Source organism: Pelobates fuscus, chromosome 7 (genome assembly GCF_036172605.1).
Source record: "Pelobates fuscus isolate aPelFus1 chromosome 7, aPelFus1.pri, whole genome shotgun sequence".
In the NCBI taxonomy this organism is placed as follows: Eukaryota; Metazoa; Chordata; class Amphibia; order Anura; family Pelobatidae; genus Pelobates; species Pelobates fuscus.
The window spans coordinates 111,571,854-111,587,519 of NC_086323.1; the positions used below are offsets into that span (position 1 = coordinate 111,571,854).

The following is a 15,666-nucleotide window of genomic DNA, read 5'->3' on the forward strand; positions in this document are numbered from 1 at the left end:
AGTACTTATTATATAATGTCAGTAAATATACAGGGTTATGGTACCGTGCACTATAATACAGCAACACACTATTAACACTCTCGCTAGACGGCTGAGCTCGCGCTATCTAACAAGATATACACTTTACTAAAACAATCGTTAACACATTTACAATTCCCAACTAAACTATTGGCCAGTACCTTGAATGGACTACCTAAAACTATATACACCCGTTTTGGTTAGCCACACTGCCCAATCACCACATATACATAGCGAGCTAGAGAACCGAATTTACACAGGCGCCTCTTAGTCGTACTATCAAAAGTCTAGTGGGTTCCAAATTTACACGCCTTCCCACTTAGCCCAGATAGGATGAGAACTAGCGAACCGAATTTACACAGGCGCCGCTTAGTCTCCCGGTCCCTCCGACCTAGCGAACGTAATATACACCCTAGAACGCTAGTCTAGACAAGACACCGGTGTCCGGCTAGGGCTATCTTACACCAGGACCCCGCCTGACTAACCAAATCAAACGGTCTGACTAAAGAGCGTTCGATCGAGCGGTGCGCCTTCGCTCCTTCCCTCCGACAGAGGGGGCAGATACAGATTCAAAAACCCCTTTGGGCCTACCGCACAATCGGTATACCCCTAGCGGGTCCTGCCGTCTAAAACAGCAGTTATCTTACCTCCTCGTTCCTGAACCTGAGTTCACACTCATCGACGGGGACACCCCAGCACTTCTCACGTAGAGGCCGATGATCTCCTGGACAACAGACCAGTGGCGCCGAGACGAAGGGAGGTCCACGCAGAAGTTCAGGGGTGCAGCCGTAGAGAACGTGGGCAAAGATAGACCGTCTCACGCCTCTGCCTCTCAGCTACCGTTGAACGATGAGCTTCCCGGCCAATGCACCAAATGATACCGGAGAAACTGACGGAAGCCAAGCACAGAGAGATGGACACAGGTTTCTTCAGGAAGGAAGAGATTCTTTATTGGATCACCGATCGGGACTCAGAGGGACTAGCGTCACCAAAATACAGCAAAGTCTGAGTACTGAATACATAGAGTACATTCCTTATATAGCACTGTAGCTCCTCCCACAATTAACTACACCCACACATACCCTTAACCTATTTAATGAATAGAGTCTAAACTCATCCATCCGGTCTAACCACGTGGCTCATCTGATACAAAGGAGAGGGACGCGTAATTCCAGTTCTTACATTCCTGCACCTGGTCAGTACAGTGATGACAGTATCTTAGCTACGTGTTATTAACTAACTGATACTACAAACACATATACATACATATGCCTTGTGGCAATCTTAGCCTGCTAAACTTGTATTTTACTGGAATTACATCAGTCTGGGTGCCTACAGTGTCCCTTTAACTGAGGTGACTAATCAAAGTACCTAAGCATTAGTGTGCAGATTTTCTGGTATCTGAAAGGTGGGAAGATTATCGTATGACAATGGGTGGGACAAGGCCCCTCAGGAACCATTATCACTACAACACACTGTAGTGGTTATGGTGTTTGTTGTGCAACTTTAAAATATAGATGAAACTTATATTGTTAACGCGGATGTGGAACTTCTACGTCAGCAATATCAGTGAGCAGTGTTTGGCTTGCAGATGCCTTGGTTTACTTTTGATTTTGGTCAAACTTCTTGAACCTGACTTGACCAAGACCTGGCCACCAGAACTGAGCGATGTGTGGTCACATAACTTTTTGCTGTAGTCTTTTGCATTTACAAGAACCGGGGAATGACGTGCGCATGTAGTAACATGTAGCGGTTAAGTTGCCATTAAAGATGCTTATTTGACCCCACCATTGTAAGGCTGTGTATATGCTCTGTCAATACCCGCAATTTCCTCTTTTTCTGACCTTTGCAATAGAAAGATGGATTTATTAACTCCTTCCTGACACCTATCCAAGCTACGTTGATTATCTTCCTCTTCTGAGAATAACATTACCTGAACTTTGCGCATGTAAACAATTCGCAACTGTCACTAGTCTAATACTATCCTTACCTTTTGTGTCATTTTACCCCACTCCCTCTAGCATGTAAGCTCATTGAGCAGGGCCCTCAACCCCTCTGTTCCTGTGTGTCCAACTTGTCTGTTTACAACTACATATCTGTTCGTCCACCCATTGTAAAGCGCTGCGGAATTTGACGGCGCTATATAAATATCATAATAATAATAATAATTATATTCTGAATGATCCTTTGTTGTTCGCCTAGGAACCAAAATATATAGTTATGAAATTGCTAAGTAGCAAAGTTGGAAAACCGCAGAATTTGAGATTGTTTCCAATTATCCAATTTATTTAAAGAGCTACTCCAAGCACCATGAGCATTTCAGTTTTTCGAAGTGGCCATGGTGCAAGTCACTCCGCTCCTATTATAACTAGCCATATCTTTTTAGAACAATCTGACTTCTTACCTGTAGCCAGCTGATCATAGCTCCCTGCCTCCTCTCAACTAGCAGCACAGCCAGAAGCACCTGCTTGGGAGGTTCTCCTGGGCTTAGCCCTGCAGGGTTCAGAGCATTAGCTGGTCATTCTCAGCCATTGAGCTAAGCTCTAAACCACAAGGCTTAGCTCAGACAGGCAGATTCTGGCTCTCCAATGGCTGTAGTGGAGGTGCAGAGCACACCTGGCACCCCCAGGTAAGAAGTCAAACATTTCTAAAAGAGTTTGATTACATTGGGGTTGCGTCAAGGAACTCACAACAACCACAGATAACTGTAGTAGTTGTGGTGTTTGAAGTGCTCCTTTAAATTTGGCAAAACATCATGTTCTAGATTTCTGTTACTGCATTATGAGGATTGTGCTTTACAAATGCAAACAAAAAAAGGAAAACACTAATATTTGTGTATCCTAATAATGTCAATGCTGTGCAGCCTCTGAAGTGAGCTTTTACAAAACAAAATAAATAAAGAAATAAATAACTGCAATTCAATTTATGTAGCACTACTTTATGGGCACAGACAGTGATTCTGATGGTTGTCAGATGACATAACTCCAAATCAGATACACAATGTGCAATGTTTAATGGCACAAAAGGGTGAACATGTTTTAGAGCTCAGTCATTGTATAGAAACCCCTCATGTTTTACACCCCACCTCCTATAGAATGTAAGCTCGATTGAGCGGGGTCCTCTTCAACCTATTGTTCCCGTAAGTTTTTTGCAATTGTCCTATTTATAGTTAAATCCCCCTCTCATAAAATTGTAAAGCGCTACAGAATCTGTTGGCGCTATATAAATGGTAATAATAATAATAATAATAATAATAATAATAATAATAACTCAGCCCATCTCCTGCCAGGCTCTTATTGTGCACACATTACTTAGATATCCTGTTCCTCAAGCCACTTTGTGATCAGCTGATCAGCTGCTTTTTTTGGATACAATTACGTGTACTATGTTGTGGGAGGCTGGCTAGCTATAAGGTTGTAAGGTAGAATAGGGGTTGGATTTTAGGTGATCACCTACCTCCCTCCCATTATGCCCTTCCCCTCCTCCTTCTTCCAACTGCTAACTAGTGACAGGAGTCTGGAGACGAGCTAGCACCATGGCTGAATCCCAGATCCTGTGTCTGAGAGATGACAATGTGAATGAGAAAGTGACCGAAGACATGGTGCACTTCTATTACAGTGAGGACCAGAGGAGGTCCCTGCAGCAGCTGATCGATAATGGGGTGCAGGAGTACAGGCACTACATTAAGCAATTTGGTCTGCGGGACTTTCTGTCCAGCAGGGAACTGACTGAGTTAAAGCGTTCCTGGGCAGAGTATGACACGGCCCCCCCTAAGAAGAGCAAGCAAGTGTCCGGGAAACAGGGAGCGGATACAAATAGTTCTTTGGAATACTGGCCACAACTATCAGACACCGAGATTCCACCGCTGGACCTGGGCTGGCCCCAGAATGGCTACTACAGGGGGGCTACCCAGACCCTGGTATACACCCACCCACCCAAAGAGAATGCCCCCACCATAAAGGCAGTGGTACGGGATATGATTCAGAAAGCGAGGAAGGTAAGTCAACAAAAAAAGGGAAAGGGAAATGGCTTTGGGAGGACACTGGTGGACTACAATCCCCATTATCCTCACCCAGGTGTTGGGTAAGCGGAACTTGTAGTAAAAAAAACAACAGGCTGTTATTATTTTGTCATAAGCATGTCCTGACTTGAAATGGAATAAAGTGGCTGGAAGTGATGGGTGTTGGGCCCGGGGTGCTGGAGAAGGGGGGCGAGTTATTGTTGTGTTCGTAGCTTGAAAGTTCTTTTATGTCGAAGAATGAAACAAAGTCGCTTAGTATAAACACATACCCGGACACGACGTTAAAATGGAGAACATAATAGACATGTTGGGTATTGTGTCCCTTGGCCTTGATCAGATACTGATAAAAAAAAAAATCCTCCCCCCCCCCCCCCCCCCAAAACAGCCAAAGCATTATTTTTCAATATGTTTCCTGGACTGTGAAGTGCCTCTGGGTATAGCCATACCTTGGCATTCTGACATCTGGTAAACATCAATGGGGGGAGGGTGCAGTGCGGTGCAACCTTTGCCTGTGTGTGATCTCTGTAGGGTTAATTAGGGCATGCCGTTCCAAAAAAGAAAGTGTGCGGTTTATCTACAGAACTTACTCTTTTTATGTAGTATGAAGGCTTGCTGTTGTATTATACACCAATTATTAATTAATATTAAATAAGGATGTTTAATTATCAGTCAGTATAAATTAACATCCTGAGGCATCATAATTCACCCTGGAGAGCTGTTATGTTGTAAATCAGTGGTTCTTACCTTCCCACATATCTGTGGCAATATTTGCTCTGCAAATATTTAAACTATATATATCTCCTGTTAGTCAAGCCCACCAATTGTACAGATAATACTGTCCTAAGATCTCATGTAAGACTGCATAAACTGTGCAATCTGTGACAAACATAGGTTCAGACATGTCTGACTGTTAAATGCTTTAGCCTTATCATGAACAGCTACATGTTTGTCTACTGGCATAACACAGACTCAATGCAAAGGTAAATAAGGCACTGGCCTACCCATACCTTTTATTATTTGTTTTATTTATTTGAAGTTCTACCTGCTGTGAGTCTTTAATGTCTTTAATGTTTTTTTGGGTTTGTTTTTTTTACTTTTTGCTGTACTTTCCCACCTCAGCTGGAACCAGGTTGGAGGGATTTAGCTCAGTGTGATTCAAGCTGTAAAGTAAGAGGGACTGCCATTTATCTGATAGTGACAGTTCCTCCTTTTTAACAATGATACATGCTTCACTTAACACTTCAGCATCTTCAATGTTCCAGGTAGACTGCGTGTGGGCACTTTCTAAGCAGATGCCTGAGCCATGCACTGCATTCCTCCATATTGCTGTAAAACATACAGGTGGCACTGTGGGGGTTAAGCGTATCTGCTTTGTATAGTCTTGCTGTGATAGGACATGCTGGTATACTATGTGAATCATTAATAACTGGGTTGGGCAAAAATGTTGAATACAATGGTTCGACTTCAATCCTACTTCCCTGTTTCCTGAATGTAACTCCGTAATATAACCAGTAATTTACTAAGAGAGGTCGGGGAGGTGGTCTACCCCGGGTGACAGGCCTGTGACTCTTTGTAGTGTTGCCTTGTTGGAGCATGCAAAGGATTGAGGCACATATACTGGGGATAAGAGGCATGAAATGGGCAGGTAGGATTCAGGTACTTAAAAAGGTAAGACAGGGTAAGCAGAGACAGAAAAAGGGTACGGTGGCATTAAAGGAAAACTCCAAACAGCATAAGCGCTATAGCTAATGTAGTGGCTATGGTGCCTTTCTCAGAGTAAATAGTCAAACTGCTTTAGAACAGTTTGACAACTAACTAGGGTCCCGCGGGTCACTGCTGCCTCCTCTAAAGACAGAAGTTCTGCCTCTGAGCTTATCTAGTGGTGGTGAGTTGTGCCCCCTGGCTGAAAGCACTCAGCTGACACTAGGCTCTGCACCTGTACTAAATGGTTTACTCACCATTTCATAGAAATTCTCTGTCCCCGGCAGCCTGAAGCCTAGCCTCCAATGGTATATGGCGGAGTTATTCTTATACCTTCTTTCATGCCAGTTCAATGGAGCAGTGATTAGCTTAGAGTGCTCAGCTGGTGCTCTCACCCAATCACTGCCCGCAACACCTGGTATTGCATGAAGCAAAGGCATAACGCCACCTCCACTATATCACTATTAGAGGCCAGACTGCTGGGGACTGACAATCTCTACTAAATGGTGAGTAAATAGTTGAGAACTATGCGAGGTCCAGTACTCATAAATTCCAGGCACCATAACCACTTCAGTCCCTTTAATCGGTTATGGTGCCTACAATGTTCCTTTAACTCAGTGGAGCTAATGACAGCTTCTTGCAGGGGTTCCTGGCTCCAAGGAAGGCAGAGACAGGCACCCAGTGGAACCCAGATAAGTTATCAAAGTGTTCTTAAGCAGTCTGACTACTTTCTCTGTCAGCATACAAGGCCCCCTCTGGCTACACAACCACTATAGTGGGCTGTAGTGGTTATAGTGCTTGACAGGTTCCTTTAATAGACACAAAAATGCTATAAGTAAGTTAAAGGACAACTCTGGGCACCAAAACACTTCATGTGGTGGTCCAACGGTGCCTTCTCACCTTCAAGTGTTAAAGGAACACTATAGTCACCTAAATTACTTTAGCTAAATAAAGCAGTTTTAGTGTATAGATCATTCCCCTGCAATTTCACTGCTCAATTCACTGTCATTTAGGAGTTAAATCACTTTGTTTCTGTTTATGCAGCTCTAGCCACACCTCCCCTGGCTATGAGTGACAGAGCCTGCATGAAAAAAAAAACTGGTTTCACTTTCAAACAGATGTAATTTACCTTAAATAATTGTATCTCAATCTCTAAATTGAACTTTAATCACATACAGGAGGCTCTTGCAGGGTATAGCAAGCTATTAACATAGCAGGGGATTAGAAAATCTTAATTAAACAGAACTTGCAATAAAGAAAGCCTAAATAGGGCTCTCTTTACAGGAAGTGTTTATGGAAGGCTGTGCAAGTCACATGCAGGGAGGTGTGACTAGGGTTCATAAACAAAGGGATTTAACTCCTAAATAGCAGAGGATTGAGCAGTGAGGCTGCAGGGGCATGTTCTATACACCAAAACTGCTTCATTAAGCTAAAGTTGTTCAGGTGACTATAGTGTCCCTTTAAACATAGCAAGCAGTGCTTCAGAAAAGAACAAAGTACATTGTTTTCTGAGACGCTTTGCTTGCTGGAAGTGACCGGTCACTGCCTATCAGCCTATCACTGCTGCTCAAGAAAATGCTTCCGCAGAGGAAGCACCTTAGAAATTCCGTTCAACAATGGTTTAATATTTGAAGTTAAGGCAACGGTGGACTCTGGGCACAATAACCATTTCATTGACAGAATGATGCTTTGAGAGACACACAAGAGAAGATTATGAAAGTCACACAAGGAGGCTCAAGAGATGCCTTCTCTGTGTAACACAAAAACATTAGTGACATAGGAACACCTGCAATGGTAAATTGTCCAAGCGTTTACTTTTACATATTTTCCATTGGTTTACTTAATAAGTAATGATTTTGTGCCACACTGACAAAGGACATGGAAATGTTGTCCAGAATAGCCTAGCTGGAAAAATATAATTATCAGAGCTGAGTCAGCAATCACAAAACAAATCTTATATTGCCTTCCAAAATTACAAATGTCTGGAGGGTGCAGCAAGTACAGGTCTAACATAAAAAAAATATTTTGGAAAGGGGGTCACTAAACTGTTTCTGGTGAGAAGAGGGATTGGGAATTTTTAAAGGGAACTTGTCATGCTCAAAACAACTTTTGCTCTTTTAAAAAATCATCAAATTTAATTTATACATTGTGCTACCAGATGTCTAGGTTGGGAAAAATATATCTTTCCCAGCTGTCAATCAGTTCTTTGGCATACACTCTATGCCAAAGTATTGATTGACAGGGAGAGCAGAAGAGACCTCCCACAGGTGGCCCTTCTGCTCTCAATGCATAACAACCAAAGCGCATGCACTGTGGTTGCTACAGAAAGTCCCTAGCTGACGCTTCTAGCACTGTGTAGAGAGTACAGGAGTGGAGTCCATTCAGATACCAGCATACTGGCAATGAACCAGTGTATCAGCGTCATGGAGGTGGTTTTCCCTGCGTGGGGAAGCGTTAGGTGAGTTACTATGCACCCTATTTATGCATGTTTAGGTGAGTGCAGCCAGCCCCTTGTTTTCTCATGTGTATATATATTTAGGAGTCTAGCCAACTCCTTGGTTTCCCTCCCTGTCACAGGTGCCTCATCCCAGGGCCTTATTTAGCCTTGTACTGTAGAGAACGCAAGATGGATTTTTCCCCCCCCTCCAAGTAAGTAGCTAATTTAGCAGATATTTGGCTGTTAGAGTAGGACCTGCCAAAGATGAGATAGTGGGGTACATTGACGTTGTGGCAGGCTTATGCAATGTATGATCATATAATGTTTTTGCCCAGATTATGTGTTTAAAAACAAACCTAACAAAATCTGTCAGCACCAACGTTGCTGTTTAGTAGATAACGGAGTGTACTGGATTTTCATTTTAAGGTGAGTTACTATGAACATTTTATGCAACAAAAATGTAATTTAGAACAAGAACTATGTATTATATTGACACAGACTGAGTTCTAAACACATTTATTGTACTTTAAAGACACAAATACATTAGTATTATTGCTGTAAAGCTCTGTTATACAAATAATAACTATTCCTCCTAAACAGAGACATTTGGGAGGTATGGGATGTTTTACTTTGATATATACTATGCGGATCTTGCAGATGATAAAAGCCCCAATCTTACAAGACTGGTACAAAAGTGAATTATCACCGGTGGTCTTACACTGTAATTTCCTCAGGCCAAAGTTAATCCGCAAAATATATAGTACAGGTGACCTATTCAAAGCATAGAACGACATTTGTCCAACATAGAATGTTACCAGGGCACCGGATCCCCAGTGGCGATGTTACAGTTGGGGGTCTTTGCAAAGTCCCCGGATGGTGATAGTGCCACTTTGAACAGGTGGCAGTTTTCTCTATTTTGCCAGGTAAATAACGTCTGCTATGATTTTATAATGTCATTTATTTTATCTATTATTATTATTATTATTGCCATTTATATAGCGCCAGCAGATTCCGTAGCGCTTTACAATATTATAAGATATGGTGGGATTGAACTATAAATCGGACAAGTACAAGAAAACTTACAGGAACAATTGGTTAAAGAGGACCCTGCTCAAATGAGCTTACAGTCTATATGATCTATCTATCATAATTTATTTTGCAGTTACAAACAAAAACTCTAAATGACCAAAAACTAAGATTGCAGAAATGTACAATAAAGAGGTTGATAGATAGTAGATGGAAAGTATAAGTGAGAGAAGAAAACCACCTCAAACGACATTTTTGAGAGACTTCAAGAACGTGTAACTTTATACAATGTAGGATACAAGTAGAACAGCAAGCAATGCAATGCTATTCTTTATTAAGAGAACACCTATGTAAGTAGTTAAACCGTTCTACTGTTTGAAAGCTTCCCTATGGTCCATCAGGTGCTGGTCAGTTCTTCCATTGAGAGCTGGAACCTCCTGCAACCTATAGGGCCAGTTCATTGACTGAGAGTGTCAGCTGAAAGCTCCCAACCACAGAGCTAAGCCCTGTACAAATGGAGAAGTTGACTGTTGCTCAGTGGACCTCAGATCAGTTGTCAAACCACTGACAAACAGATTGACTACTTACATAGAAGGGCACGCCTGGCACCATAGGTTGGGGTGATTGGAGTGTTCCTTTAAATTTTTGGATGACATCATAAATAATATAGCTCTTTTTTGAAATGTTTCATATACGAGTGAGATTACCCTGCTTATGTCGGATATCTCCCAAGTTTTTCCGTAAAGGATCATTCTGTAATCTTACATCTGCTGGCAAGCAAGATTACCTTGAATTGTGGAAGGATTTACAATTGTATAATTTCCCTCTACAGTTTACAGAAACTACAGAGAAAGCCAGTCATTGTTAAATCAATAAATGTAGAATCCAGGTGAAATGAGAAAGCAGCTTAGTTGGGGTTTTGCATACACCTGTCCATACGTAAGCACTCAGGCGTTCATTACAAAGCAGATTATAATCATTATAATTATTAGTGTTTGGTTTCTCTTTTGATTTATACTCTCGTCCTGTTCTCTTTCATAGTAGTTGTTGTTTTGGGCTGTTCCCTTTTTATTTCTTTCACTTTGCTTGTGTGCGGTATAATACATCAGAATATTATTTAGATTACCATGCGGATTGATAGCTACCAACTCCCTGAAACTGCAGGATGCGCCTCTTGTGACTGTCTCGCAGACCGTCACTAGAGGCAGTTTTAGCACTGCAATATAAACTGCATTGTTTTACATTGCAAGGTTAAAGGAACAGGGACAGTGCACCCAGACCACTTCAATGAGATGAAGTGTTCTGGGTGCCTATAGTGTCCCTTTGAGCAAATATTAAAGTTCATATTGTGCTACTTTACAAGCGCATACATATTGGTTAAGAGAGTTTCCAGTCCATTCATACTCTTAGACATTAGTGGTTGGATTCTTGATGTGAATATATTCACCTAGTAATACCAGCCATGAACACATTCTGGGGTATTACATATGACTCATGGTTCTCATGGTGGTGACCTGATCTACAATAGAGTTGCTGTATAACCCAGTCAGGTTAAATTACGGTGGGGTGTCGGGACCACCTGACTAAACTGCACAGTAAAAGTTGAAGTGGCTCCAATTAACTCCCCTGTCCTTGTAAGTAAATATTCCCTCATGTTCTTGTAAGCTTATTTAAAAACAATCATGACCATTTTCTATAGATTTCACTAAGTCCCCTATAATTGTTTTGTTTTGTGTCGTGTAGTGTTGTGTTTTTTTTTTTTTTCCCCATTTGCTTTTATTGTCATAGAAATATTTGATCATACACACAATTACTAACATATCTTATAAATGACATTGTTATGGAAAATTTGACAAAGTTTTAAAAGTGATGCAAGGGGGCGGAGGACCAAAATAGTTAGTTAGGTTAACACATGTTTAATACATGTTTGCTTTCCTGACACTAAAGTCTACCTTTAAGCTTTACATTATTGCTGCTAAACAGTCATTCTACTTGAATTATTTTGTGAATAGACAAGTCTACAAGCTTTGAGTATTTTATTATTTTCTGAGCTTTAGGCGATGCATTTTCATTCAGAAGTGTTGATAATGTCTGTTATCATGGCAACGGCAGTTTGCACATTTGGCTGTTTCAAAGCTTCATGCAGATGCCAGTATCATTAGCTGAAACACTACATCCCTTCAGATTTTTGATAGTGAATTGTTAAAGATACACTTTATTCATCAAAACAACTTTAGATTGATAAAGTGGTTTTGGTGTGTAGATTATATCCCTGCAGTCTCACTGCTCTATTATCCTCCTTTTAGGAGTTTAATCACTTTGTTTATGCAGTCCTAGCAATACCTCCCCTGACTCAGACCGGCTACGTCTGGCTATTGTAGCCCATGGAACAGCGCAGTCAGGGGAGTGGGCCTTGACAGAGCCAGGAGTAGGCAGGGGAGTAACCAGTTAAAGGGGTGTGGTTATTGGTAAATGGGGGTTGGACTATAGGAGTATATTAAGCGGCCATTTTATGTCCAAGGGACATTTTAACTAAACTGACACTTACCTGGTAATTGTCCCTCCCACCCTCCCTATTTATTTGGAGTTCCCGTTTGGTCACAGCGGCGGGATAGGGCTTGGGTAATTGGAAGGTAGGAGGAGTATAAATTGGTTAGGCTGGATTAAACTGGAGTGTGAAATGGTTTGTGGGTTCGAGCTCATCGGTGGCTCCGAACCAGGTGGTGTAGGGGGGTCTCGGTACACCCCTACAGTTTAAAAAGTTATGGATATGGGGCCTCTTTGGTAGGCCATATGTTATGTGTTAATTGGTTATTTATAATGTTATTTATTGTTATTGGCGGGGTCATTGCCGGGGGTAATTTATGTACGGTGGGGGGTGGAGGTATATTTACTTTTGTGGCAATGACCCCAATTTGTTATCTTGTTTATAATAATAAATAAAGCTGTGGACTTTTTTATTCCAACAGAAATACGGTGTCTGTAAGTTATTGGGGGGTTTGGGGTAAACAGCGCACCTGCCGAATAATCGACTGTGCGCATGTCAGGTTATTTCAGGTGAATTAAACTTATTTTATAACTTTTTTAAACATTTGCAGGGAGGAACTAAAGAATAATGCCCAATGGGGCATAGTTCACTTGACATAAATAAATATATTTGAGTAAACCTTTAACAGATCAGATTTAAAAAAAAAAAAAAGAAACACAGGGGGGGGGGCAGGCCCTGACAAGGGAGCGGGCCAGACATACTTGCAGAGACCTCTGGCACAGCTAAGCCTAAAAGCAACGAAAACTCGTCATAATTGTGGTTTTTACAGACCAACATAACGGAGGCTCATTGCTGCATCGAGTGGGAGCTCGTGGACACCAAAAAAGTGACTTTCCGTCGAGATCTGCCACACTCCATACCTAAGGCCTAGCATAACAGGCGACCTGATGGCTGGGAGAAACAGCAACATGAGAACCAAACCGAGCAGCAACTATACCAACACCCCGCATCCCCCCCTCTGGACCAGTGGGGGTCATCCTGGTCGCAGTTGGAAAAACCCTCAGACCTACAGCAGGGGAGTACCCGGCTGGAACAAAGCTCGCATACAGTAACCAAGATGGCCGCTGAGCCACAACCTCATGAGAGCCTGCAGGCCTGGAGAGAGGGCTTTGAGGCCAGGTCCAATAAGATCTGAGAAGACTTTTGGAGGTGATTAGGACGCAGACCCAAAGCGGTTCACTCATCCGCCACAATGCCACATGAACGGCAGCTCCCCGAGACGACATAAGACAGGGGCCAAGTAAGGAGAAGCGCCCACCCCACCGCCCGCCTTACCAGCGGTCTCCCCGGACACCCAGACGTAAAGCAGCACCACATCCCGCAAACCCACCTTACCGCACAGCCGGCTCTCCGCCGTGCAACACCTCGGAGGGGCACAAAAACGCACCTGCACACTGCCCTAACAGGAGAATCTCACCAGGCAGCACTGCTCACGGGCGCTTAGAAGGCTTGAAGACCATAGCCCAGATAATCAACTCCGCTATTTGCTGGTGGACACAGTGAAGGAACACACAGGACTTTGGGGCTGGAGGCGCCCGAGCATGCAGAAAGGTGGACTCAGGACCCCCAGAGTGGACAGCCCAATTCAATGCCCACCATCACGTTCCTGGCTCTTCCAAAACAGGGGAATCGGATGACTGGTGACTTCCTGAAAAAGCTCTAGATAGCCATTACTGGCTCTGATTTATACTAACTTTATGTTATAGGCCAGGCTTCTGAGCTCCTGTCTTCTTGTTTTTTTTTATTTTTTTTATTTCCTATTTGATTTTTCTCTATTTCCTAGCTATCATAGTGCAGGGAACGGCAGTAGGGCAGACATGTAGCTCCAATAATAACCGACATTGAATAGACATAGCCTGTTCTCATCCTGCATTGTCTATAACGCTCAGCTCTCCAGGCATAACACGTTTCATGTATATCGGAACTTTAATTAAAACATATGTATAGCTCATTGTCGACACACATGGCCACAATACAGGATAACGCTACTATTTGGTTTCAAACAGAGGCGAGGGTGGCTTACTTGATCGTTCACTGAAGGCTACCATAATGCTGCTCAGTAAATGCACCTCTAGACATGCGGCCTATTGCTTTAAAGTTAACCCCCTTTGCTGAGGCCTGCATAGCATAGCACTACTGTCCCAAGCTCTAAGGGTCACCTGCCTGGGGCATCCCTAGGGATTTACTCCTGTCTCCAACTGCTACTTACTACTCTTATAAAATGTGCTGTTTTGATCTGCCATGAAAAGGTTATGTTATTGAAACGCTCGCATCGGCACTAAAAGTTGAAGCACGTTATTACCATTACTGTTTGACTATTATAAATTAGCATGACTTTTATTACTAATCACACTTGCTTATCTTCTGGCATTCATAGCACCAACCTGTTAACGTATAAAATAGTGCAGCTCAAGTGACATTTTAAGCAAAGCTTTGTGTCATGGTTGCATACTCCTGCCGAAATGTCTATATAATGCCTATAATCATACAAAATGTACAAAGCAAGTCATTAACCCTGTTGTTATACCTTTATGAAAAATTGTGCATGTCTTTCTCATTGCCCTACTACATGTAAGCTATCTATTGTGAATCCATTGTCATTGGCTGTTGGGGTATGACAAAATTGTATGTATTTTTTTCTGCACTACAAAAATAAAGAATAAAAATAAATAAATAACACAAGTAAAAATACTGTGCTGTAAGAATGGTTTGTGTCAGGCCCCCTGCCCGCATGCTTCTCACGGCGGCTTCACGTACCCGCTCACCGCGGCCTCTAGTGCCTGCTCGCCGTTCGCGGGTATTTCAGTGACCATTCTGGCAGCGTGCATAAATATGCGCCCGAGTCAATCACCTGACTCTGCACACATTGATGATGTCAGGGGTCAAAGCGGAAGGATTAAATACCTTCCACGTGTTATAATTAAAGGAGCACTATAGGGTCAGGAACAAAAACATGTATTCCTGACCCTATAGAGTTAAAATAGCCATCCTGGTCCCCTCATGCCTCCCTAAAAATAGTAAAATATTACTTGTATTCAAGTCTGGAGATGCAGGCTTTGTCCCTGTTTCTTGTAGACCTGCCCACTGCCGGCTGACATCAGCAGAAGTGGTAGCCTGATCCAATCACAATGCTACCCTATAGGATTGGCTGAGACTGAAAAAGAGGCAGATCAGGGGCAGAGCCAGCACAATTCAAACACAGCCCTGGCCAATCAGCATCTCCTCATAGAGATTAATTGAATCAATGAAGCTCTATGAGGAAAGTTCAGTGTCTGCATGGAGAGGGAGAAGACACTGAATGTTTGGAGGCATTTTAGGCAGCCATGACCCAGGAAGGATCTCTAACAGCCATCTGAGGAGTGGCCAGTGAAGTTATCACTAGGCTGTAATGTAAACACTGCATTTTTTCTGAAAAGACCGTGTTTACAGCAAAAATCCTGAAGGTAATGGTTCTACTCACCAGAACAAATGCAATAAGCTGTAGTTCTTCTGGTGACTATAGTGTCCCTTTAACTCTAATTAGAAACTAGCCAATACAAATTACCCTAAGCATATTTAAACTTACCTTCTCCATGCCTTGTTGCCCTATTGTGGTCTTCTGATAGCTCAATAGCACATTTACTCTGTCTAAACGCTGGTTACCGAATTATGGCTTTGTCTCTCGTTTACTCTGTCTTCTCTGATCCTTGACCTCGGCTTGTCTTATCGTTGTTCCGTATCTCTATACTCCTTTGACTAGTACACTGACCTTTCTCCTTTTGCATAGTCTGGCCATTCTAAGGACCGGTATTGCAATTGTTCCTCTCGCGATCTGTTTGTGTGTCTGGTTCAGGAACTGTGACAGTTTGAAATTGGAACCCTTATTTCATGGAAGCTGTGTGAGTCACAGCCATGGTTGGTGTGGCTAGGACTTCA

At 42.5% G+C, this 15,666-nt stretch overlaps 1 protein-coding gene across 1 annotated transcript in view; it reads left to right on the forward strand.

Moving 5' to 3' along the window:
- Nucleotides 1–3,493: 3,493 nt before the first annotated feature.
- The window catches only part of FAM83F (family with sequence similarity 83 member F), a 46,229-nt gene continuing 34,056 nt past the window's right edge, over nt 3,494–15,666 (forward strand). The window contains exon 1 of the mRNA XM_063427430.1: nt 3,494–4,015. Within this exon, the coding sequence (XP_063283500.1) occupies nt 3,554–4,015 (462 nt within the window). The 5' untranslated portion in view covers nt 3,494–3,553. The remainder of the gene's footprint in view (nt 4,016–15,666) is intronic.